The sequence below is a fragment of the Tupaia chinensis genome, unplaced genomic scaffold (assembly GCF_000334495.1).
Source record: "Tupaia chinensis unplaced genomic scaffold, TupChi_1.0 Scaffold146140_1, whole genome shotgun sequence".
Lineage (NCBI taxonomy): Eukaryota > Metazoa > Chordata > Mammalia > Scandentia > Tupaiidae > Tupaia > Tupaia belangeri.
The window spans coordinates 2,623,573-2,646,946 of NW_006205995.1; the positions used below are offsets into that span (position 1 = coordinate 2,623,573).

At 38.5% G+C, this 23,374-nt stretch overlaps 1 protein-coding gene across 1 annotated transcript in view; it reads left to right on the plus strand.

Moving 5' to 3' along the window:
• Window positions 1–23,374, plus strand: part of TRPM7 (transient receptor potential cation channel subfamily M member 7) — a 124,419-nt gene that overhangs the window by 88,987 nt on the left and 12,058 nt on the right. Inside the window, exons 30-39 of the mRNA XM_027768405.1 lie at window positions 4,651–4,721; window positions 7,012–7,046; window positions 9,805–9,830; window positions 13,556–13,606; window positions 13,686–13,751; window positions 14,565–14,848; window positions 14,977–15,059; window positions 15,219–15,424; window positions 20,001–20,052; window positions 20,167–20,273. Of these exons, the coding sequence (XP_027624206.1) occupies window positions 4,651–4,721; window positions 7,012–7,046; window positions 9,805–9,830; window positions 13,556–13,606; window positions 13,686–13,751; window positions 14,565–14,848; window positions 14,977–15,059; window positions 15,219–15,424; window positions 20,001–20,052; window positions 20,167–20,273 (981 nt within the window). The remainder of the gene's footprint in view (window positions 1–4,650; window positions 4,722–7,011; window positions 7,047–9,804; window positions 9,831–13,555; window positions 13,607–13,685; window positions 13,752–14,564; window positions 14,849–14,976; window positions 15,060–15,218; window positions 15,425–20,000; window positions 20,053–20,166; window positions 20,274–23,374) is intronic.

Here is a 23,374-nt window from a genome sequence, read left to right on the forward strand (position 1 = left end):
CCCCCCCCCCCTGCCCGCCCCCCGGGCCTTTTTTTTTTTTTTTTTTAAATTTAATTCTGTTTGTTGTTAGTCTCTTTTAATTTGACCAGAGAGAGAGAGAAAGGGAAAGCGAGAAAGCAAGCCTCCAGGTCCAGGACTCACACTGCAATCAACCATGTGAGAATCTACCATGCCTCCTTCCTGCCCCTTATTCCTTTTTTTTTTCCTTTTTTAGAATGATTTTATTTAACTTTATTTATTTAAATTTGACCAGAAAGGAACAGAGTGAAAGAGAAAGTGAGAAAACGAGAAAGCAAGCTGCCAGGTCCAGTACTCGGCCACAGTTGGCCACGTGAGAGTCAAGCACCCTTAGCCACCATGCCTCCTGCTGGCCCCTGTTATTACTTATTTTTTAATTTGACCAGACAGAGAAAGGAAGGGAAAGTGGGAAAGCAAGCTGCCAGGTCTGGGACTTGAGCCATAGTTGGCCATGTGGAAATCCAGCACCCTAACCACCAATCCACCTACCGACCCCAAGACTTTCACAATACAAAAATAATAGGTAATAATAGGGAAGATGTGAAAACATTGAAGTACTACCTAAATATATGAAGCGTAAATAGTCCAAACATTTTGGGGGGAAAAATCACAAATAATGAGTAGATAAATACCTGTTGATACAAATAATTCATGTAATAATAAGAAAGTTACGAAGACCCTTTCAAAAGAACTACCCTGTCCCTCCAAATCAGTATTATAAGTGTAAGACGGTAGCTTTTTGATGAGGAGGGGGTGAATTGATAATGGTTTTGTATTTTAGCCCTCACAGTTTTGTTTTTCCTCAAATGTTTTGTGAATTTGTAATACTATGAGAAAAGATTCCTTCAGATGGCTATATGAACAATAAGCAAGTAGGGTGTTTTGATACAGGGTGTTAGACTGACATGGAGAAAATAGCCATGATCTGTAGTATGTAGTATACTCTCTTGGTCAAGTAGAATGAAGCATACTGAGCTAACATCAGCTAAGGGACTCTTCTGTTATTTTGAACAATGAATTGAAATTTAGTTCAGTTTTTAAATTACGTACATGTACAATGTGTGCAGAATGATGTTCCTTCAGAAAACACTTTGAAACCTGTGAGTTCTCGTGCTGGATTTACTGAATGTCACACAACTTCCATTCCTCTCCCTTCAGAACAAGGTGAGTATGTAGACTATGAATTCCTTTAGCAAACATGCTGATTTAAGATTTTACTGCATTTGTGTTTGTTAGACACCTGAACAGTGAGTGGTCAGAAGTCCAAAATGAAGATTCTGGTCCATCATTGTTACTGTAACCTTGATAGACATGTATTTCTGACTTTCTAATTTTTTTTTAAACAAATTATTTAGTCTGTAAAGATGACATATGAAGACTTTTAAAAACTCGGCTGATTTTAACTTTTACAAGTTAATGTTATTTTTAATCTCTGTAATTATTTGATGTATTTTTCTGTTAATTTTAAAAAATAACTAATACATTTTGTAGTTTAAAATTTAAACACAGGTCAGCAGGTGATGTGGTGGTTAAGGCGTTGGACATTCCCACATGGCCCACCATGGTTTGAGTCTTGGACCTGGTGGCTTGGTTTCTCATTTTCCTTCTCTCTCTGTGTGTCTGTCTTTCTCTGGTCAAATTAAAATGATCGAATGAATGAATGAAACTACAGAAATAATTTTTAAAAAATTATTTTAAACAATTTTGTAAAGTCTCCCTCTCACTCCAGCCCCATGTATAACCCCGTTATTTCTCTCTCCCCCGTAGAGTTTAATGCTTATGCAGTCATATATGAAAATGCAGCCTTTGCTACCTCTTTTCTTCTACACAGAAAGTAGCATAACATGTTGTGTTGCACCATTTTTCAGTTACTATATGATATTGTTTCCTTATTACACATTTTATTATTAGTCAAAATTACATGTGCACATAATTGAAAAGTTGCTAATAAAACCTCCTAAGGAAAACAACGCTGCCTCATTCTCTTTACCATCACCCAGATGACCAACCACAGTTTGTATCCCGGATCTAGCGGCTTGAAAATCAACACTGAGCACATGAGCATGCGTGCCCAAAATCCTGAGAGGAGAATAGAGGAGGAGGGATTGCGATGTGGCCATCCTTGCTGGGGGTTGATTTCTCACTTTCCCTCTCTCTTTCTCATCCTGTCTCATGGAGAGCACACATGCCCTATGTCAGAAACCTTTTTTTTTTTTTTTTTAAAGGTTGGGGACCAGCAGGTGGCATGGTGATTAAGGTGCTGGACACTCCCACATGGCCGACTGTGGTTCGAATACCGGACCTCGTGGCTTGCTTTCTCCCCCCCCCCCCCCTCTCTCTCTGGTCAAATTAAAATAAATGAATGAATAAATAAGATTAAATAATTATTTTTCTAAAAATGCAAAGACTGAACTTTTTCCCTCCTTGCTTTGTTCCCAGAACACACGTACCAAATAACGTCAACTACCCTTATCCTTTCCCATCAATATAACTGTGTCATAATTTTGGCTTTATCATAGTTAAGCTAGTGTTGACTCCAGATTTTCTAGTATTTCACAGAATTTCAGCAAGATACTCAGAATATAATACATTCTGTTAGTTTCATCATATTGAAGAAGTTTGCTTAGAATCTTCTACAGTAATATACCTCAGCCTGGTCTTTTCTCCTTCTCCACCTGAAATACAGCTTTTTTTTTTTTTTTTTCTCTATAGGGCCCGTGCGCTCACCAGACAGACAGAGACATAGAGACGGAAAGCGAGAAATCACCCCCCAGTGGGGATGGTCATGCCGCAATCCCTTCTCTTCCATTCTCTCTGGATCTTGGGCACGCACACACACGCGCCCGGTATGAGTTTTAAGCCACTGGGTCCGGGACGTGAACCGTGGTCAACTACATGGGAGTCCAGTGACATAGCCATTACGCTAACTGCTGGTTCCCTGAAATATAGCTTTTGTTCTGAGATTTTCGTTTGTTCATTCTGAGGCTTTCCTTTATTATATCATAAAATTCTAAGTTCTCTGAAATTGACTTATAATTTAACATCCTGACTTGTTATTTTTAAGGTTTTTGCCATAGGGCACCTGTGCTCTCCAGAGAGAGAGAGTGAGAGGGAAAGTGAGAAATCACTCCCAGAAACAATGGCAGTGCCACAGTCCTTTCTCTTCCATTCTCCTGGGATTTTAGGCACACATGCACACACACCCAGCATTATTTTCAGGCCGCCAGGTCCAGGGCTCAAACTGTGGTCAGCCATGTGGGAGTACAGCGCCTTAATGACTGTGTCACCTGCTGGTCCCCCTTCCTTCCTTCCTTCCTTCCTTTCTTTCTTTCTTTCTTTCTTTTTCTTTTTTTTGGAGAGATTTTTGCAATATCGCATGTGTGCTCAACAGAGAGAGAGAAAGTGAGAAATCACACACACATACCCCCAGGGTGAGTGGGGATGTCCACACCAAATCCTTTCTCCTCCATTCTCCTCTTGGGATTTGGGGCACACACACATGCCTGGCGTGAATTTTAAGCCCCCAGGTCTGGGACTTGAACTGTGGTCAACTACCTATGAGTCCAGCGAAGTAATTATTATACATCTGCTGGTCTCCTCTTTCTTTTTTTTGAAAACAGACTCAATTTTGGTTCATTTAGGATAAACAAGCAAAATATGGAAATGTGTCATCTTATGTTGAGGGGAACAGATTATTTATTTATTGCACTATTACTGTAGCAAGAAATTGTAAATAGGCCAAATGCCCATCAGCAGGAGTTTAACTATATTATTGTAGGTCTGTAATATGGACTTAAAGGTCAGACACAATGTTGCAGCAGCAGCAGCAGCACAGTGTTCAGCAATGCTGAAGCTATATGGAAGGTCCCAAGGTCACCCCGAATATACAGGGCACGGGTGCCTGTGATCCTGGCTGGCCAAGGCTGAGGATGGATCATTGGGTGGAGACCCTATTAGCGATACCTCTGTCTCTATCCCATGAAAGAAAGAAGTAAATAAACAAAAAGAATGAAGTTAAAGGTACCATCAAAAATAAGAAAGAAGTTGAATTGTCCTCTGTGCCTCTACCTTTAACCTTCTGTCCATTCTTCACATTGCAGACAGTGATATTTCTAAAATGGAAATACAACTGTTCACAACTTTTAAAAGAAAAAATCTGTGTAATTCTGTGGAAAATCTAAGCTTTTTAAAGTTAACCAAAACCAATAAAAGGCTCAAAACACATATATATTATGTTGGCATTAATGGAGGTAGAATAAAAAGGTTTGAGAATACATACACAAAGACACACACACACACATACACAAAGTACCCCTGGAAGGATAGATAAGAAACTACTTACCTGACTGCCCCAGCAAGGGTGATTGAGAACACACGGGAGAGGAAGATCTGTTATTTCACACTCTCAGGCCCTTTGCCTTTTCATAATAAATACATTGAATGGTTTGCTGAAAATAAGTCAATAATTCTGAATTTCTGTGGGCCTCATGTAACTCTTGTGTTCAGTGTGTAAATGAATGATGATACTTTATAAGCGTTCTTCATTGCCTAGAAACACTTGATGTTTGGTTAGTAAATATTCAGAAAAACCTAAGTTGTATAACTTTTTTATCTTGTTAATTTTTCTTTTAGGGGAAAGCAGCAGTAGAAGGCCATCTACAGAAGACACTCATGAAGTAGATTCCAAAGCTGCTTTATTGCCGGTTTGTACATTTAGTTAAACTAATACATATGAGTAAATACATACATGCTAGGAAAAAACTATAAGGTATTGATAATCAACTTTCAAAAATTTTTATCTTAGAGAACTGACATAGCATTATAGAAAAGTTTCTTCTGGCAGTCAGCAGATGGTGTACCAGTTACGTCGCTACCTGGCTGGCCGCAGTTTGAGTCCAGACCTGGTGGCCTGAAACTTAAGCTGGGCACATGTGCCTGCATGCCCAAAATCCCAGGTGGAGAATGGAGTAAAAGGGATAACCGTGTGGCCATCCCCCCAAGGAATGATTTCTCACTTGCCCTCTCTCTCTCTCTCTGGCTAATGCACACACCCTCAGGCAAAGCTTATTTAAAAAAAAAAAAAAAAGGAACCAGCCAGTGGTGTAACGGTTACATTACTGGACTCCCACGTAGTCAACTGCAGTTTGTGTCTCAGATCTGGCAGCTTAAAACTCACTCCAGGCTTGTATGTGTGCGTGCCCAAGATCCCGAGGAGAATGAAGGAGAAGGGATTGTGGTGTGACCATCCCCTGGGGGGGTGATTTCTCACTTTCTTTTGTTCTAGCGAGCACAGGAGCCCTATAACAAAAATCTTGCTTAAAAGAAAAAAGGAAAATTTATTTCTTCCTACTGCAAATGATCAGAAATTATTAAAGAAAAATGTGTGCAGAATAAAGGCCAGGATCTCTTTGTTTGCATTGAAAAATTATATGAACTCATTCTCAGCCCTAATACCATAATGTGCAAACTCTTTTAAAAGCAGGTTTTGGCAGCCAAAATAGTTTTTTAAAAATGAAGAAAAAATCCTCCAGGTAGTCAGATATGTAGAAATCAGTGTATATATAGGTAAGTTCTCATAATTATATCAAGAAAATATTAACTCACATTGGGAATATATCTGTTCCCATATTGGGATAGATTGTATTGTTTAAAAAGTCATGCCATTTAAAAACAAAAATAATTTTAGTGGTGAAAGGAATTAGGGAACATTGAGTTTCATACTAATAAACCCTCCTTCCAGGGGCCATCCTAAGCCTTTTTTTAACAATTAAAATCCCATTGAAGATGATCTTATAGTGCCAAATTAAATAGAAAACTTACAGGAGTAAATTTAGACAGTATTGGACCTGTAATAACTTTTAAGATATTAGAATTATTGGTTCCAGAGTATCAATAAATACGTTTGAAATGATTAAAGACATAATAGTCTTTAATATAAAGCATTATAGGGCCAGCAGGTGGCATGAAGGCTACGGTGCTGGGTCCCACATGGCCTGCACAGTTCTAATCTCGGACCTGGCAGCTTGAATGTCAGGCTTTCTGCGTGTATGTATGTGCCCAAACTCCAAAGAGGAGACGGGAGGAGAAGGGATTACATTGTGGCCATTCCCCTTTGGGGAATGATTTCTCACTTCCTCTCTCTGTCTCTTTCTGGCAAGAGCACAAGCCCTATAACAAAAACTTTAAAAAAAAAAAACAGAAAAAGAAAGATTGGCAAATTTGGAAAAAAATCATAGAAATGAAAAGTAAATGCTCAGTGGAGGTTTAATAGCAGATTAGGCATATCTGAAGAGAGAATTACAAAATGGAGCAGAACGCAACACAACTGTAATTTGATGGAAAATTCATTTAAGGTAAAGAGACCTGGAAAATACATTTAATTATCCTTAAGGGAGTAAACAGAATTTGAAGAGACTACAAATGGCCTTGAATTTTCCAAATTGATGAACTATGTAAAGATTCAAACTCAAGAACCGTTAAGTCCAAAATTGGAGAAGTAAAAATAAATCCACACCAAAACATTATTGTATTGCAGAATAAAAACCATACATGCATATACACTGAAAAAGTTGCAATAGAATAGACCCGAACAGTAGATGATCTTTAAATGTTCATGGCTTGCGTGATTTAAACGTTTTGTTTGTACTTTGATATTCTTTGGATAAGGGGTATACACTGTTTTTATAATCATAGGAACAAATATATATTTTAAGAAAATAAAATTGTCACCAGAAGCAATTTTAAAAAGAATTAGAAAGATTATTAATAGGAGGTAACACTCCTGAAATTCTTCATTCTGCTTTAAGAAATAGCCTTATTGTAGTTATAGTAATTATTTTATTAGCTCATTTGTATGGAGACAGGAACTTCATATTAATGTATCAGCTGTTATTCCTAAATCATATTATAGGAAACAAAATAGGGCCAAGCAGTTATGGTTCATCTAGAGATTTTTGTCTTTAAGTTTTTGTTTATATTTGTTTCTGACTAAAGGATTGGTTGCAAGACAGACCATCAAACAGAGAAATGTAAGTAAGCCATTCTTCCTCATTAGCCTAAAATGTATCACAGTTACTGAATATTGTCTTTTTCTCTTCGTATTGGGTCATTGGAATAGTAATAATGCATTTTTGCTTAGAAAAACAGAAAAATGCATCATGACTTCTCTGACACAATATTTTCTGTTTAACACTTCTTTCTTTATGGGTAATGATTATTTATTCTCATACATGAAAATGAGAGAACTCAGTTATAAGTTAATGTATAAATTTAGATTTTTCATTGAATAAAGTTATGCTATAAATTTAATTCTACTGAAATCTTTCTAATAAAGATACAATTATAATTGTATTGTATGTGTAGCTTACTCTTGAACAAGTTTATTGAAAGACCTACTTTGATGATAATTTTGCACTTTCTTAACTTCTTTGCCTGTCATTGTGATCAAATCTTACACCTGCTTTTGGAAAGCACTTGGATAAGAGCAGTAATGTGTAGCATACATTAGAAAACCCGCACACAGACTGTCCACTAGAATGTTGCTGGGCTAATCCAGAACTAAACGTGGAAACAGGAGGCAATTTAACAGGTGATTGTCCCTGGAGGCAGAAAATTAGATATAAAAATAAAGAGGAATCAAAGATAACCTCTGTTTTTCCACTCCAGGAATTAATATCTCTCTCTCTCTCTTTCTCTTTTTTTTAGAATTATTTTATTTTATTTTATTTAAATTTTCCCAGAGAGGGAGGAGGAGGGAGAGAAAGAGAACAAAAGAAAGCAAGCTGCCAGGTCTGGGTCGGCCACGTGGGAGTCCAGCTCCCTTAACCACCATGCTACTTGCTGGCCCCAGAATTAGTATCTTAGGATTCCAAAGGACATTTAAAAATAGTCTTTTTTGTTTTATACCCACTCAATACTGGAAGCATGATAGAGGTACTCTCTGATACGGACTAATTGAGAAGAAAAGTCAGTTTAAGGGAAATGATATATTCCAGCACCCCCCATTTTGTGAATCAGATATGGATGTGAATATATGGAGAAGGGAGAAGAAAATAAACCAGGTGCCACATGGATAAGAAGTTACTCAAATTGCTTGAGTGTCCTGGCCCTGAATGGTACTTGGAAAACCCACGTATAATTATACTTCTTCAAGGAATATTGCCTTTTATAACCAAAGTCATAGGATATAAATATAGACTAGGTACTTTTCTAACAAGGAAACACTGTTTTGCAGAATGCTGAGAAGTCTCCAGAAGGGTGTTGATCAGCATTCACTGGATACTGAAAAAAGAACAGTTTATCAGCATGCTAGGGTCAGAGTGCGTCATATAAGAAAATATTCATATAGTTGGGGCTGGCAGGTGGCCTGGTGGTTAAGACACTGACTCTCACATGGTTGACCCCAGTTAATGTCCCAGACCTGCTGGCTCTCTCTCTCTCTCACTCTGTCCCTCTCTGGTCATATTTAAATAAATATTTTTTTAATTATTCATATTATTAAGGAGAAAATCAACAGGATACATCAGGGTCAGTTAGAATATAAGAGCTAGTGGGCCAGCCAGTGGCATGGTTGTTAAGAAAGCTGGATCCCACATGGTCGACTGTGTGGTTCCAGTCTTAGACCTGGCAGCTTGAGAAACATGAAGGGCGTGTGTGTGTGCATGCTGAAGGTCCTGAGAGGAAAATGGAGGAGAGGAAGTTGCAGTGTAGCCATCCCCCTGGGAGTTGATTTCTTACTTTCCCTGTCTCTCTCCTCTCTCTGTCTCTAGTGAGCACATGCTCCCAATGGCAAATTAAAAAAAAAAAGAGTTGGAATGAGATTAAAGGTCCTATAATGTCAAGGTGCTTTCTTTTTTAAAAAATAATAATTTATTTTGGGACCAGCAGTTAGCATAATGGCTGTGTCTCTGGACTTCCATATAGTTGACTGTGGTTCGAGTCCCGGACCCCAGTGGCTTAAACTCAATGCCCAATGCATTGTGCGTGTGTGCCCAAGGTCCTGCGAGGAGAATGGAGGAGAAGGGATTGTGGCATGGCCAACCCTCTGTAGGATGACTTCTTGCTTTCTGTTTCTCTGTCTTTCTGGCGAGTTCATGCACCCTATAGCAAAAACCTCTCCCCAAAAAAAGAATGATTTATTTTTTATTATCATTATTATTATTTTATTTGACCAGAGAGAAAGAGAGAGGGAACGCAAGCTACTGGGTCTGGTTCTCAAACCGTGGTCAGCCATATGGGAGTCCAGCACCTTAACCACCACACTACCTGCTGGCCCCTCCTAAGGGGCTCTCTGAATCTGATCCTTGGAGTCCTGAGCAGAGCTACATAGCTGTTTACTGGGAGAGCTAAGCCTCTAACTCATTTTTGTTGATTTTTTCATTCTACTCTCCCTTCCATACTACTTGAGTCACCAATTTCTACTAGATTCCTTGAAATGAAAAGAACCTCTATTTGGTGCCAATGGATGTTATCATAAATGAGTAAATTGAATTTTAGCAAAAAAATTTTCCAACCTGTAAAAATTGAGATTTGCACTTGAATAATATTTATGTAGACATAAATTAGAGATAAAAACTATTGCCAAATAGTTGCATGTGGATATGTACGTATCTGGATTTGGGGTTGACTTAAGAGAAATGGCAAATATTATAAAAAATGAAACTGAATGCCAGAATTCCTTCAATAATATTAAATAATCGTAACTTATTATAAAATATAAAATATAAAAAGATAGCAAAACTAAAATTGTGATACAGTTTATAATATGCTGTTTTGGTATTTGTTTAGGCCATCTGAAGAAGGAACATTAAATGGTGAGTCATGTGGTGAGTTTAATGAGAAAAATTGAGAATTGTATGTGATCTCTTATAGCAAATACCACATTATCCTAGGGAAGATTTTAGACTTGAAGTTTTTCCAAGTCTAAAAACCTTGAAAAAGCCAAGGTTCTTCCCTTGTATATTTAGTTTTAAAATATATGTTAAAATATATGTCCCATAAACACAAGAAGCACTTTGTGAAGGATGATCTCTTCAGTATTGCTACCCCCATAATCCGTGCTACCAAGCCTGCTCCTCGTTGTTATTCCCTGTTTGGTTTTTTTGGGGGGAGGGAGAGGTTTTTGCTATAGGGCGCGTGTGTTCACTAGAAAGACAGAGAGAGACAGAGAGACAGACAGTTAGTGTAATGGCTATGTGGCTCCATGGGAGTCCAGCCACATAGTCATTACACTAACTGCTGGTCCCGTTATTCCCTGTTTTAATGAATGATACTTTTGTGCCAAGCTGTGTGAAACCTGAGAGTGAGTTGTCTTAATCACCTTGACTTTGCACTCACAAAGTCCTTTTGCTAAATATCTCTAGAATCCATCTTCTGCTGAATTACTTTCAGTTCAGAGCATCTTTTTTTTTCTTCCTTTAAATTTATTGCCAGAGGGTTGTGCACTTGCCTGATAGAGCAGAGAAAAGGAGAGGGAGAAAGCACCCCTGTCATGGGCAGTGGTCATGCCACAGGGAGTCCTTCTCCATTTATCTGATCTGTTTGAGGTGTGGCACACATTGTGGGGTTTTATTATAATTATTATCATTAATTTTTATTTACATTTTTTAATACATTCAATCACATTATTTAACTTACAAGGTGATCATTTCAATATATGAACGTTTCTCCCCGGTCGAGTTGATCAAAATATAACAACCTTGTCTCGCCAATGCTGTCTTCGTATCCCTCCTCCAAATGTTCTTCCCCAGGCCCCACTCCTCCACACACACCACGTTTGGCATTCACAACCACCTCTTGTGTGTGTACATCCTTTAGCCCGTCAGTTTCAGTTATAGAGTGTAGACATTTGGTATATATTAAGTGGGGACATACAAGTCTCTCCTTCATAGCTTAACTTGCTTCACTCAGCAGTAAATCTTCCATATTTTTCCACTTTCTGTCAAAAGCCAGGGTTTTGTTGTTCTTAATGGCTGAATAGTATTCCATAGAGTATACGTGCCACAGTTTTTCAATCCATTCAGCCGTACGGGGGCATTTGGGTTGGTTCCATGTCTTAGCAATCATGAAAAGTGCTGCAATAAACATTGATGTGCAAGCACTTTTCCAATGAGAAATTCTTCTGTCCTTTGGGTAGATGCCAAGAAATGGGATTGCTGGATCATATGGCAGTTCTATTTGTAGATTTTTGAGGAATCTCCAAATTGTTCTCCACAGTGGTTGGACTAATTTACATTCCCACCAGCAGTGTAATAGAGTTCCCCTTTCACCACATCCCTGCCAACACTTATCATTCTTTGTTTTTTTAACCTTTGCCATTCTGACTGGTGGTGGTATCTCATTGTTGTTTTGATCTGCATTTCCCTTACAGATGAGGGATGTTGAGCAGTTTTTCATATGCCTTCTGGCTATTCGTATGTCATCTTTAGTGAGTGTTCTTTTCAACTCCTTCTCCCATCTCTTAATAGGGTTCATCATCTTTTATATTCTCTGCTTCTGTATCTTCAAGTCCTACATATATGCCTATGCAGTTGCTCATTAATTTACACTTTTGCCTGCATAGTCAAATCATTTGTGGAGAATCACTTGTGTGATGAGACATACCTACAGAATTAGAATATATAGGAGTGACCCAGGGATGGATAGAAAGCGCTGCATGCGTCTTTCAGATGTCCTGTTTAGACTGCATTGCTTGTTTCCCAAGTGTAACGTGCTCTTTAACACTTCATAAACGTAGCCCTGAACACACCACTGCCTTTCAGCTTACTCTGCTTTCTCTCTTTGTTTCCTCTGAAACAGCCTTTGACCTTTTTCCAGCCTGGAGTGATTAGATACCCCTCCTCCATATGCACATGTGTGTATATGCACACATTTTAAGAAAAATTTGCCACAGGGCATGTGCACACAGAAAAGACAGAGAGAAGAAAAAAATCAAGAAATCACTCTCAGTGGAATGTGGTCAGGCTGTATTTCCTTCTCCTCCATTACTCCCTCCTGTCAAGATTTTGCACACACAGGCATTTTGCTAGTCTGTTTTTCAAACTGCCAGGTCCAGGACTCAAACTGTGCATTTGGTCATGTGAGATTCAGCTGCCTAACTACCACATCTTTGGCTGACCCTATCTGTATGTTTTTAAATTTTTAATTCCTTCATGAACAAGAACGAGAAACCAAGAGACAGTACCTCCAACAGGGTCTTGACACTTAATCTCCCTCCAGCCTTAGCCCCAAATCACAGGAATGCATGTATCTGGAACACACTGGGAGGTCTCTGGATGCAAACCCAGAACCTTCTGAAGTGGGTCAGCCTCACATTTTACTGTGGTACCACCATCTCTCCCCCTACTTTCCATACTTTCCACACAGTACTAAGGTTGTTCATGGGGCTAGCAGGTGGCATGGAAGTTAAGGTGCTGAACTCCCACATTGCTGAGCATCATTTGAGTCCAGACCTGGTGGCTTGCTTTCTCACTTTCCTTCTCATTCTGTCTCTTACTAGTCAAATTTTAAAATATTAATAAGTGAAAATTTTAAACTAATTCTTGAAGAAAAAAATGCTTCACTGCATTCTGCAAGATAGTCTTATCTGTATTGTAGAAACTTAGCACATAGTAAATTTGATTTACTCTCCATCTTTCTCTCCTTGCTGCATTTAAAAGTGAAGTCCTGGTAAAGCCTTTGGCTCAGAGAGAACCAACCAAGGGTTCAGATTCCAAATCAACCTGAAACCACCAGGCATGCACCCAAGATCCTGACTGGGTGAAAGGCTGGGGCAAGTGGCATGATGGAACCCTTTTCAGAGAACTTGTCTTTCTTTTTCTCTTTTTCTCTCATTTTTCTCTCTCTCAGAAAGAAATATACTTAAGGGGGAAAAAAAACCCACTAAAGTCCTCAAAAAATTTAGATAGGACATTTGCTGCAGGGTACATTTGTTATCCTAGAAGTTCATCTTTTCATTTTAAACTTGCTATATGGCTACAGTGTTTAATCTTCAAAGGTCAGAAATGAAAAGAGAATTTTTTTTTAAGTTTATTTGTTTATTTTGTGGGTGCACCCCTGACTGACCCTTAGGCCATGATTCCTACCCTTTTCTCCCAATAAGCCCTCAGCCAGCGAGGGTCACAAGTGTGTCCACAAGTGCCCCCAACATACTTGGATTGATCAGGAGTCAGGACCCAGGGCCCAGCCCAGTGTGGCCCCAGCGTCATGCACCAGAACCACCCCCTATGCCAGCATGCCTCGGGCAGATTTTTCCTTCCGCATGGGAAGTAGAGGAAGAATGCAGCTCACAGTAGAAATTAGAAAGAAGAGTGTGAAACTGCCTGCTTCTTGCTTGCTAGACAAGAATGTATAGTAACCACTAATCTGGCACAATGACAGAGGGTAATATAGCAAATAATGGACAGATTTTATTTCCTGTTTTTTCTGTTTTTATGCAGTTACATGAAGGAAATTTAAGGTGATTATATGAAAATGAGCAAAAATTCATGCTACACACTAGTATTTTTAAATGGTCTCATTTGTTTATTTATCATTTTAGGTCTTGCTTCTCCATTTAAGCCAGTCATGGATACAAATTACTATTACTCAGGTCAGTAATATTAAAAACAAAATTTAGTATTATTTTGAACCTTTGGGGATTTCATTGTTTCACTCTCCTTTTTTTGCAGCTGTGGAAAGAAATAACTTGATGAGGTTATCACAGAGCATTCCATTCACACCTGTGCCTCCAAGAGGTAAATCCAAAAGTGGTGAAACAAGTTAAAGGGAAACTAAGTCTTTAACTGCTTTTTAGCTGTAACATACAGCATGGTTGGGGATAGCATGAACAGGGGTCACATCACAAGTGTCAGTTTAAGGAATCAGTTCTTAATTAGCCTGATTACAACAAGAGTGAGGTGTATTTAAATAAAAGAAAGCATGAAAAATACTGAATTCTTCTGTTACTGACATATCCAAAAGTAGTGTTGTATTCTAATTCAGAGGAATTCGTGGTCCACTGCCTAATAATAAAAGCATAGGTAAATTGACATTACAGGGTCTATTGGACAGATAGCACTGACCTCTTAGCTTTGAAGTGTTTAGAATTTCAATGACATCCTAAAAGGTTTTCTTAAAATAAAATTTCAGAAATTGCTATCATTATCATTACACATGAATTCAGAAATAGTCATGCATCAGTTAAAGGTGGGGCTGCATTCTGAGAAACGTGTTGTTAAGTGATTCCATTGTTGTGCAAGCAGTGTGGAGTGTACTTCCACAAACCTAGATGGTAAAGCCTATTTTAATTTTATGAGACACCCTTGTATATGTTGTGGACTGAAATGTTACGTGGAACATGGCTGAACATGGCTGTGTTTATGGAAATACATTCTTGATTTCCTATCAATTTGTCATTCTTGAGATTTTTAAATAAATACTACAACCTAGTTCATTTCATCTTCTATTCCTTACTTAGTCTTATCTGAAGATGCCTACCAATTTTTATTGTACTTCATATTTTTAAGGAGTCATAATTTAATCTTAAGCTTTGTCCGTTCCTGTTGCAGGTGAGCATGTCACGGTGTACCGTTTGGAGGAGAGTTCACCCAACATACTGAATAACAGCATGTCTTCGTGGTCACAGCTAGGCCTCTGTGCCAAAATAGAGTTCTTAAGCAAAGAGGAAATGGGAGGAGGTTTACGAAGAGCTGTCAAAGTACAGTGTACCTGGTCAGAACATGATATCCTCAAATCAGGGCATCTTTATATTATCAAGTCTTTTCTTCCTGAGGTAGTTAACACCTGGTCAAGTATCTATAAAGAAGATACAGTTCTGCATCTCTGTCTCAGAGTAAGTACCAGTGAACACATAGCAGTGAAATGTAATTTGAGCTTCACAGCTTCACTTCCAAAGTCTAAATAAACCAAGTAAAATTGTGTTTTCAATATTGAAAAGGAATTTTTTTCCTTCCTCTGTAGGAAATTCAGCAACAGAGAGCAGCACAAAAGCTCACATTTGCCTTCAACCAAATAAAACCCAAATCTATACCATATTCGCCAAGGTAATCTTTAAATTTTTCTGGGATCTTTCAGTATTAAGTAGGTACAGTCTCTTGACCTTCATTCCCAATGTTGAATATTTAGTTATTTGCCCATTTTCCAGACTAATTAGATTCTTATTAGCAAAACTGCTAGTAATGTTGGTAATTATTTTTCATAAGGTTCCTTGAAGTTTTCCTGCTGTATTGCCAGTCAGCAGGACAGTGGTTCGCTGTGGAAGAGTGTATGACTGGAGAATTCAGAAAATATAATAATAATAATGGTGATGAGATTATTCCAACTAATACACTGGAAGAGATCATGCTAGCCTTCAGCCACTGGACTTACGAATACACCAGAGGGGAGTTACTGGTACTTGATTTACAAGGTAAATTGGTTAAAATGTTGCCCAAGTGAAATTGTATGGTAGGTTCTGACCTGCCTATATATTAGGATGTACAGAAGTCTACCAAGTGATCGGTAAAATTTTAGACTGATTTAAGCTATATTTGAAAAAAAGCTCCAACCGGGCCACCAGATGGTGTAGTTAGGGAGCTCTTTTCCCATATGCCAACTGTAGTTTAAGACCCAGACCAGATAGCTTGAAAATCACAACAAATAATAGATAAATAAATAGATGACCAAAAGAAAGCTTCAGGGGCTAGCAGGTGGCATGGTGGTTGGGGTGCTAGACTCCCACATAGTTCAAGTCCTGGACCTGGTGGCTTGTTTCTCACACTCTCTCTGTTTTCTTTCTCTCTGTCTCTCTCTGGTGAGTATGCATGCCCTGTAGCAAATTAAAAAGTAATAATAATAAAATTAAATAACTTTTTAGAAACAACTTCAATCACAACAACTGCATATAGCCATTAGGGCTCTGAATCATGAATTCTGGCTGTCTTACTTGTTTAGGTAATACAGATGTTAAAATAAGCCAAAACATGTGATCTCCGACTCTACTCTTAGGTGTTCAGCCTTTAGTATTTCTGCAAGTGTCTTTATTGTTTCTGGTGTTTATGTTACCTCTTACTGTGAACTAAACTATCTAAACAGTGGATTAAAACAACCATTGGGAGTAAATAAATAAAGTTAAATTAAATGATTCTTTAAAAAAATTTAAAGGGGGAGGGCAGCTCCCACATGGTTCAAGTCCTAGACCTGGCAGCTTGCTTTCCCACTTTCTTTTTCTGTCTTTCTCTATCACTCTTACTCTGTCCTCGTCAAATTTAAATAAATAAATGAATAAATTAAGTTAAATGATTCTTTAAAAACAAACCAAAACCGTAACCGTTGGGGCTGGCAGGTGGTATGGTGGTTAAAGTCACTGGATTCCCACATGGCCCGCTGCAGTTCAAGTCCTGGACCTGGCAGCTTCCTTTCTCACTTTCTTCTTCTCTTTCTCTATGGTCAAATTAAAAAATAATAACAACAAATGGAATAAAATAAATAATTATTTTAAATAACCATTTTATTTACTTACAGTTCTTTGATTCAGTAATTTGGATGAGGCATAGTGGGGATGTCTCATCTTTGCTGTCAACCTCAGAGATCTCAAATGGTTGGAAATGTTGACCAACTTGATTGGAGTCAAGTATCTTAGGCCTCTGTTTTACTGTCAGCTGAATTCCTCATTCCCCTGACTAGCTTGGGGGTTGTTAGACTTCTTACATGACAGCTGGCTTTCTCTAGAGAGAAGTAGAAACTGCAGGCTAGTCTCAAAAATGGCCAGATCCCTTGTACCACATTTTATTGGTCAAAGCAACATATAAGGGCATCCCAAATTCAAGGGGAGGGGAAATAGATTCTAGTATCTGATGAATGGGACAGCAGGTATACAGGGAGGGAAAAGTCGCTCAAAATAATTTAATAGACTCTGTCATGCATGTGAAAGAAAAATATGGCTGTCAGGAGGGCAGCTTTGCTTAGAGTGCTTTGTGCTCAGTTTCACACCAAGGTCAAAGAAAAGTTAAAATGAACAAGTTGTCAGCTCTATCCAGCCTTTTGATTAAGAGAGCTGGATTCCACGTGGCCATCTGCCATTCAAATCTTTGCCTCAGTGGCTTGAAAAACACACTGGGCACTCGTGCATGAGTGGCCAGTATCCCAACAGGAAGGAGAAACAGGAAGAAGGGATCATGGCATGACCACACCCCATTGACGGGGTGCCATCTTCACATTCTGTCATCTCTCTGGTAAATGCATATATCCTCTGGCAATAAAAAACCTATTTTCAGTAGTTTATTGCTTTATATAAATAATTGAGGTGACATAAATAGTGAAAACTCTGATGTATATTAAGTCAGTGTAGTTAAATTTATAAAATAATTTAAAATATTCTTTGGTATGTGTCATTTAATTTCTTTCAAGCATATGTAGGAAATAAGGGTGAACAAATTCTGTCTGATCTGTTCTGATTTAATAAAAAAATACATATATGGTATTATTTTTTAGAGGTTTTTGTCTTAGGACACGTGTTAGAGGTTTTTGTCCTGGGACATGTGTGCTCATTGGAGAGAAAGTTTAGACAGTGAGAGGGAGTGAGAAATCACCCCCGAGGGGGATGACTATTCCCGAATCTCTTCTGCATTCACCTCCTGGAATCTTGGGCACGCAGGCACACATGCCCCATGTGATTTTTCAAGCCACTGGATCTGATTCTTGAGCTGTAGTCTTCCATATATTATTTTTAATAAGCAAAGTAACTATGAATTTCTCTAGGTATTTAAAATGTTCACTGAGTATTTTTAGCTAGGAAAATTCTAGATGACTACTACAAGTTAAATGATGAAGAGATAAAATCTTCCCTCAGTATCTGCAAGGATTGGTTCCAGGATTCCCCACTGATACCAAAATCTGTAGATGCTCAAGGCTCTTACAGTCGGCCGCCTGTCCGTGTCCACAGGTTTCACATCTAAGGTTCCAGCTGTGGCCGTCTTTGTTCTCAAATTTGAAGCCCTAGATGTGGAAGGCCTACTTACATAAAGAACAAAGTTCTCATCCCTACTGTTTCTCTCCTCCTGTGAAGATCCAAATGGAGGCTTGCTCCTCCCCCTTATTTGTCATCACTTTATTTTGTTGTGTTGAGCTGGCTCTCTCTGTTCTGGGATCATGTATCTTTTTTTCACTTGCTTTTTCTACCTAACAATAATCACATCTTTTTGGTCATTATTAATGATCCTGTCATTTCTTTTAGTAGCCGCATGATAGTCTGCAGTGTGGAGGAACAGAGCATCTGTTTACATCTTCTATTGATAAACATTCACTCTTTTAAGGTTTTTTGTTTGGTTATTTTTTGCTATATTTAGTGCTATAGCAGAGTCAAGTGCTGCTGCTTTTATTTCCATGATATAGTTCCTAAATTAGCTTAGTGAAAAGAGCTGTGTACAATTTTAATTAATAACTACTGCTAGGTTGCTTTCCTGAAAGGTCATAGGAATTTGGGGCTGGAAGGTGGCGTGGTGGTTAAGGGTACTAGACTCCCACATGGTTGACCATGGTTCAAGTCACAGACCTGGCAGCTTTCTCACCCTCCCCCCTTTTTCTGGTCAAAGTAAAATAAATATATAAAGTTAAATAAAATAATTCTTTTAAAAAGAAAACAGTGGTCATGGGAATTCATACTCAGCAATGTATATAACTTCCTATTTCTCCAGTATTAGGTATTCTCTTTTCTTTTTCTTTCTTTTTTTTTTTTCTTTAAGAGATTGTTGCTAAAGAGTGCATGTGCTCACCAGAAAAAGAGAGACAGACAGAAAGTAAGAAATTACCTCCTGGGGGGATGGTCATGCTGCAGTCTCTTCTCCATTCTCCTCTTAGGATTTTGGGCACACACGCCCTGCATGAGAGTTTTTTGAGAGATTTTTTGCTGTAGTACACATGTGCTTACCAGAGAGACAGCAAGAAATCACCTCTGGGGGGGATGACCACAGCACGGTTCCTTCTTCATTTTCCTAACAAGATCTTAGCCATGTATGCATATGCGCCCAAGAGTTTGTGTGTTTGTTTTTTTGGAGAGGTTTTTGCTATAGAGCACATGCGCTCGCCAGAGAGAGAGAGAGAGACAGAGAGATAGAAAGCGAGAAATCACCCCCCAGGGGGGATGGCCACGCTGCAATCCCTTCTCCTCCATTCTCTCGGGATCTTGGGCATGCATGCACATGCGCCCAGCATGAGTTTAAGCCACCGGGTCTGGGACTCGAACCACGGTTGACTACATGGGAGTTCTGCAACATAGCCATTACGCAACTGCTGATCTCACATCTGTGAGTTTTAAGCCACCTGGTCCAGTTTTCAAACCATGGTTGACTACGTGGGGGTCCAATGATGTAACGATGCCATCTGCTGGTCCCAGTATTAAGTATTCTTAATCTTTGCTAATTGGTTGGGTAGAAAGTACTATCATGTTTTAATTTTGGTTTTTCCTTTTGTAAAATCGGACCATTTTATTAGATTCAGCCACATGTTTCGTACCTCTGGGAAGGGCCAAAAGTAAAGAAGTTCAGTCTTCCTCCTCTCGGAATGTTTTGCACAATAATATGTTGTATGTGTGTGAATTTCTTGAATCCAAAACACTTCTTACAGAAGTCTCATAGATTGTGCTTTCATATACCAATTTGTTCTTTGCTAAGGGGAAACAAGGTCAGATTGTACAGAACTTATAAGTAAGGGGGTATTTGCTTGCAGCCCTGCCCCTATTGAATTGGAAGCTGAGTACTGTCAGGAGCTGTTGTGGCTACCTGTCAACTCTGACATTTAATTCTGGTTTATATCACAGGAGCTGTCTATTCTGATGGGATGCTGATGTCATAAATAAAGTATTAGAATTTGAAGAGAGAAAAACTACAGTTTGAATAACATCGTATTGATTGATGATGCTATAAAAATCTTTCCTGACCTTATTATGCAAATGTCAGTGTTCATATCAGTTTTATAATAAAAATTGTCTCTCCTCTATATATCCAAAGGTGTCGGTGAAAACTTGACTGACCCATCTGTGATAAAAGCAGAAGAAAAGAGGTAATAAGTTTTAACAATTTCATTAAGGCATGTTTTCATAATTCCAAATTTCACATTTCTGCTTCATGAACTGCCTTTTTTGTTTGTTTGTTTGTCTTTATGCCAATTCCACAGATCCAGCGATATGGTTTTTGGCCCAGCAAATCTAGGAGAAGATGCAATAAAAAACTTTAGAGCAAAACATCACTGCAATTCTTGCTGTAGAAAGCTTAAACTTCCAGGTAAAATTTTTCCCAATATACTATATAAATTGTCAGCAAACTCGGTTACTATAATATCTCATGAGGCCAGAAATTCAGAGCTTTGATTAATGGTTTCTTTTTATTTATTTATTTATTTATTTTGGAGAGATTTTCACTATAGGGCACGTGCGCTCGCCAGACAGACAGAGACATAGAGACAGAAAGCGAGAAATCACCCCCCAGGGGGGATGGTCACGCCGCAATCCCTTCTCCTCCATTCTCCTCTTGGGATCTTGGGCACACACGCACACGCGCACACGCGCCTGGTGTGAGTTTTAAGCCACCGGGTCCAGGACGCGAACCACAGTTGACCACGTGGGAGTCCAGCAACACAGCCATTACGCTAACTGCTGGTTCCCGATTTAATGGTTTCTAACTGTGCTTGTTTCAGCAGCTCTCTCAAATCTACATTGCTGGTTATAAATGGATCTGTGAGCTTTTGTGATTACATGTAAAAACACAAAGGTCATTCATCTAATGTATGTATTATGTGTGTGCAGGATGGCAGAAATTGTGCCAAATACTGATGGTGTATTAGTGAACCAGGCAGACATGGTCCCTGCCCTTGTGGGTTTTAGTTGAATGTTGAATATTGGCAGGATCAGCAGGGAGTTACAGGACTCCCGAGTGCTGAGAAAGGGGGAAAACAAGTGCTAGAAAACACGTTAGGTCGCTCAGCTCAAAATCCAAGGCTAGAAAACGATCCTGGAGGACAGACATACTTGCCTACACCTGAAGGAGAATGACTTTCAGGTTACCCTGGTCAAAAGTTGGGAAAAGAGTTTTCGGTGAAGCAGGAATAGGAATTATAAATAAACTCCTTCTATTTGGAGCATAATCTTTATACTTGAAGAATTAAGCATTATTCTTGAATAGTAAGTTACAGCAAAAACAAACAAACAAACAAACAAAAAAAAAACAGTGTTTTTCTCCCTTTGGTGTACATCAAAATCCCCTGTGGAAGTTTTTAAAAATTACAAATGTCTGGGACTTACCCTTAAGCTATTTGTAAGTCTCACTTATTATGACATTTAAGAGCTTGACCCTGGGAGCCAGACTGAATGGGTCCAGAGAGACCTACATCATTAAGGTGTTTTTTTTGTTTGTTTTTTTTGTTTGTTGGTTTGTTTGTTTTTTTTTAGGATTAGAGGAGTTGGTTTTTGTGAGGTTCTTAGAACAGTGCCAGCCACATAATAAGCATTATTAGGTATGTAAATAGTGTTGTTTTTAAAATTTTTGGTTTTTAATTGTTTATTGCTATATACAGAAATAGCATTGATTTTTGTTTGTTTTGTTTTTTGTAAATTGACTTTATATTCCATAACCTTAATTAACTTACTTTTTAGCCTTATTTCAAAAGCCCCTAGAAAATATAAGACTCCTTAGAAATTATTATGTAGTCAGCCATTACGCTAACTGCTGGTTCCCGATTTAATGGTTTCTAACTGTGCTTGTTTCAGCAGCTCTCTCAAATCTACATTGCTGGTTATAAATGGATCTGTGAGCTTTTGTGATTACATGTAAAAACACAAAGGTCATTCATCTAATGTATGTATTATGTGTGTGCAGGATGGCAGAAATTGTGCCAAATACTGATGGTGTATTAGTGAACCAGGCAGACATGGTCCCTGCCCTTGTGGGTTTTAGTTGAATGTTGAATATTGGCAGGATCAGCAGGGAGTTACAGGACTCCCGAGTGCTGAGAAAGGGGGAAAACAAGTGCTAGAAAACACGTTAGGTCGCTCAGCTCAAAATCCAAGGCTAGAAAACGATCCTGGAGGACAGACATACTTGCCTACACCTGAAGGAGAATGACTTTCAGGTTACCCTGGTCAAAAGTTGGGAAAAGAGTTTTCGGTGAAGCAGGAATAGGAATTATAAATAAACTCCTTCTATTTGGAGCATAATCTTTATACTTGAAGAATTAAGCATTATTCTTGAATAGTAAGTTACAGCAAAAACAAACAAACAAACAAACAAAAAAAAAACAGTGTTTTTCTCCCTTTGGTGTACATCAAAATCCCCTGTGGAAGTTTTTAAAAATTACAAATGTCTGGGACTTACCCTTAAGCTATTTGTAAGTCTCACTTATTATGACATTTAAGAGCTTGACCCTGGGAGCCAGACTGAATGGGTCCAGAGAGACCTACATCATTAAGGTGTTTTTTTTGTTTGTTTTTTTTGTTTGTTGGTTTGTTTGTTTTTTTTTAGGATTAGAGGAGTTGGTTTTTGTGAGGTTCTTAGAACAGTGCCAGCCACATAATAAGCATTATTAGGTATGTAAATAGTGTTGTTTTTAAAATTTTTGGTTTTTAATTGTTTATTGCTATATACAGAAATAGCATTGATTTTTGTTTGTTTTGTTTTTTGTAAATTGACTTTATATTCCATAACCTTAATTAACTTACTTTTTAGCCTTATTTCAAAAGCCCCTAGAAAATATAAGACTCCTTAGAAATTATTATGTAGTGGGACCAAAAGATAGTATAGCTGTTATTACCACGTGGCCTATCATGATTCAAGTCTTGGACTCGGTGGCTTGAAATTAACGCTGGGCACGTATGGCATGTTCCTAAGATCCCAGGAGGAGAAGGGATTACCATGTGGCCATCCCCCCTGGGGGGGTGACTTCTTGTTTCTGTTTCTCCAGCTTTCTGTTTCTCCAGTGAGTGAATGCACCCTATAGCAAAAATCTCTCAAAAAAAGAATTTACTGTGTAGAAATAAAGACAGTTTTATTACTTCCTTCCCCACTGTTCCTTTGTTTTTCCTTTTAACTTTTCTATTTTAAAAAATAATTATTTAATTTTATTCATCATAATCACCAGTATTATTTTAATTGAAGAGAGAGACAGAGAGGGAAATTGAGAAAGCAAGCTGCCAGGTCTGGGGCTCGAACTGTGGTCAATCATTTGGGGGGTCCAGCTCCTTAACCATCATGCCACCTGCCATCCCCCCCTTTTTAACTTTTCAACTGGGATTTCCACTACAACATTTAATGGGTGTAGTAAGAGTAGACATCCTGGGGACAGCAGGTGGCATAGTGGTTAGGTGGCATGCTGGACTCTCCCATGTGGCCAA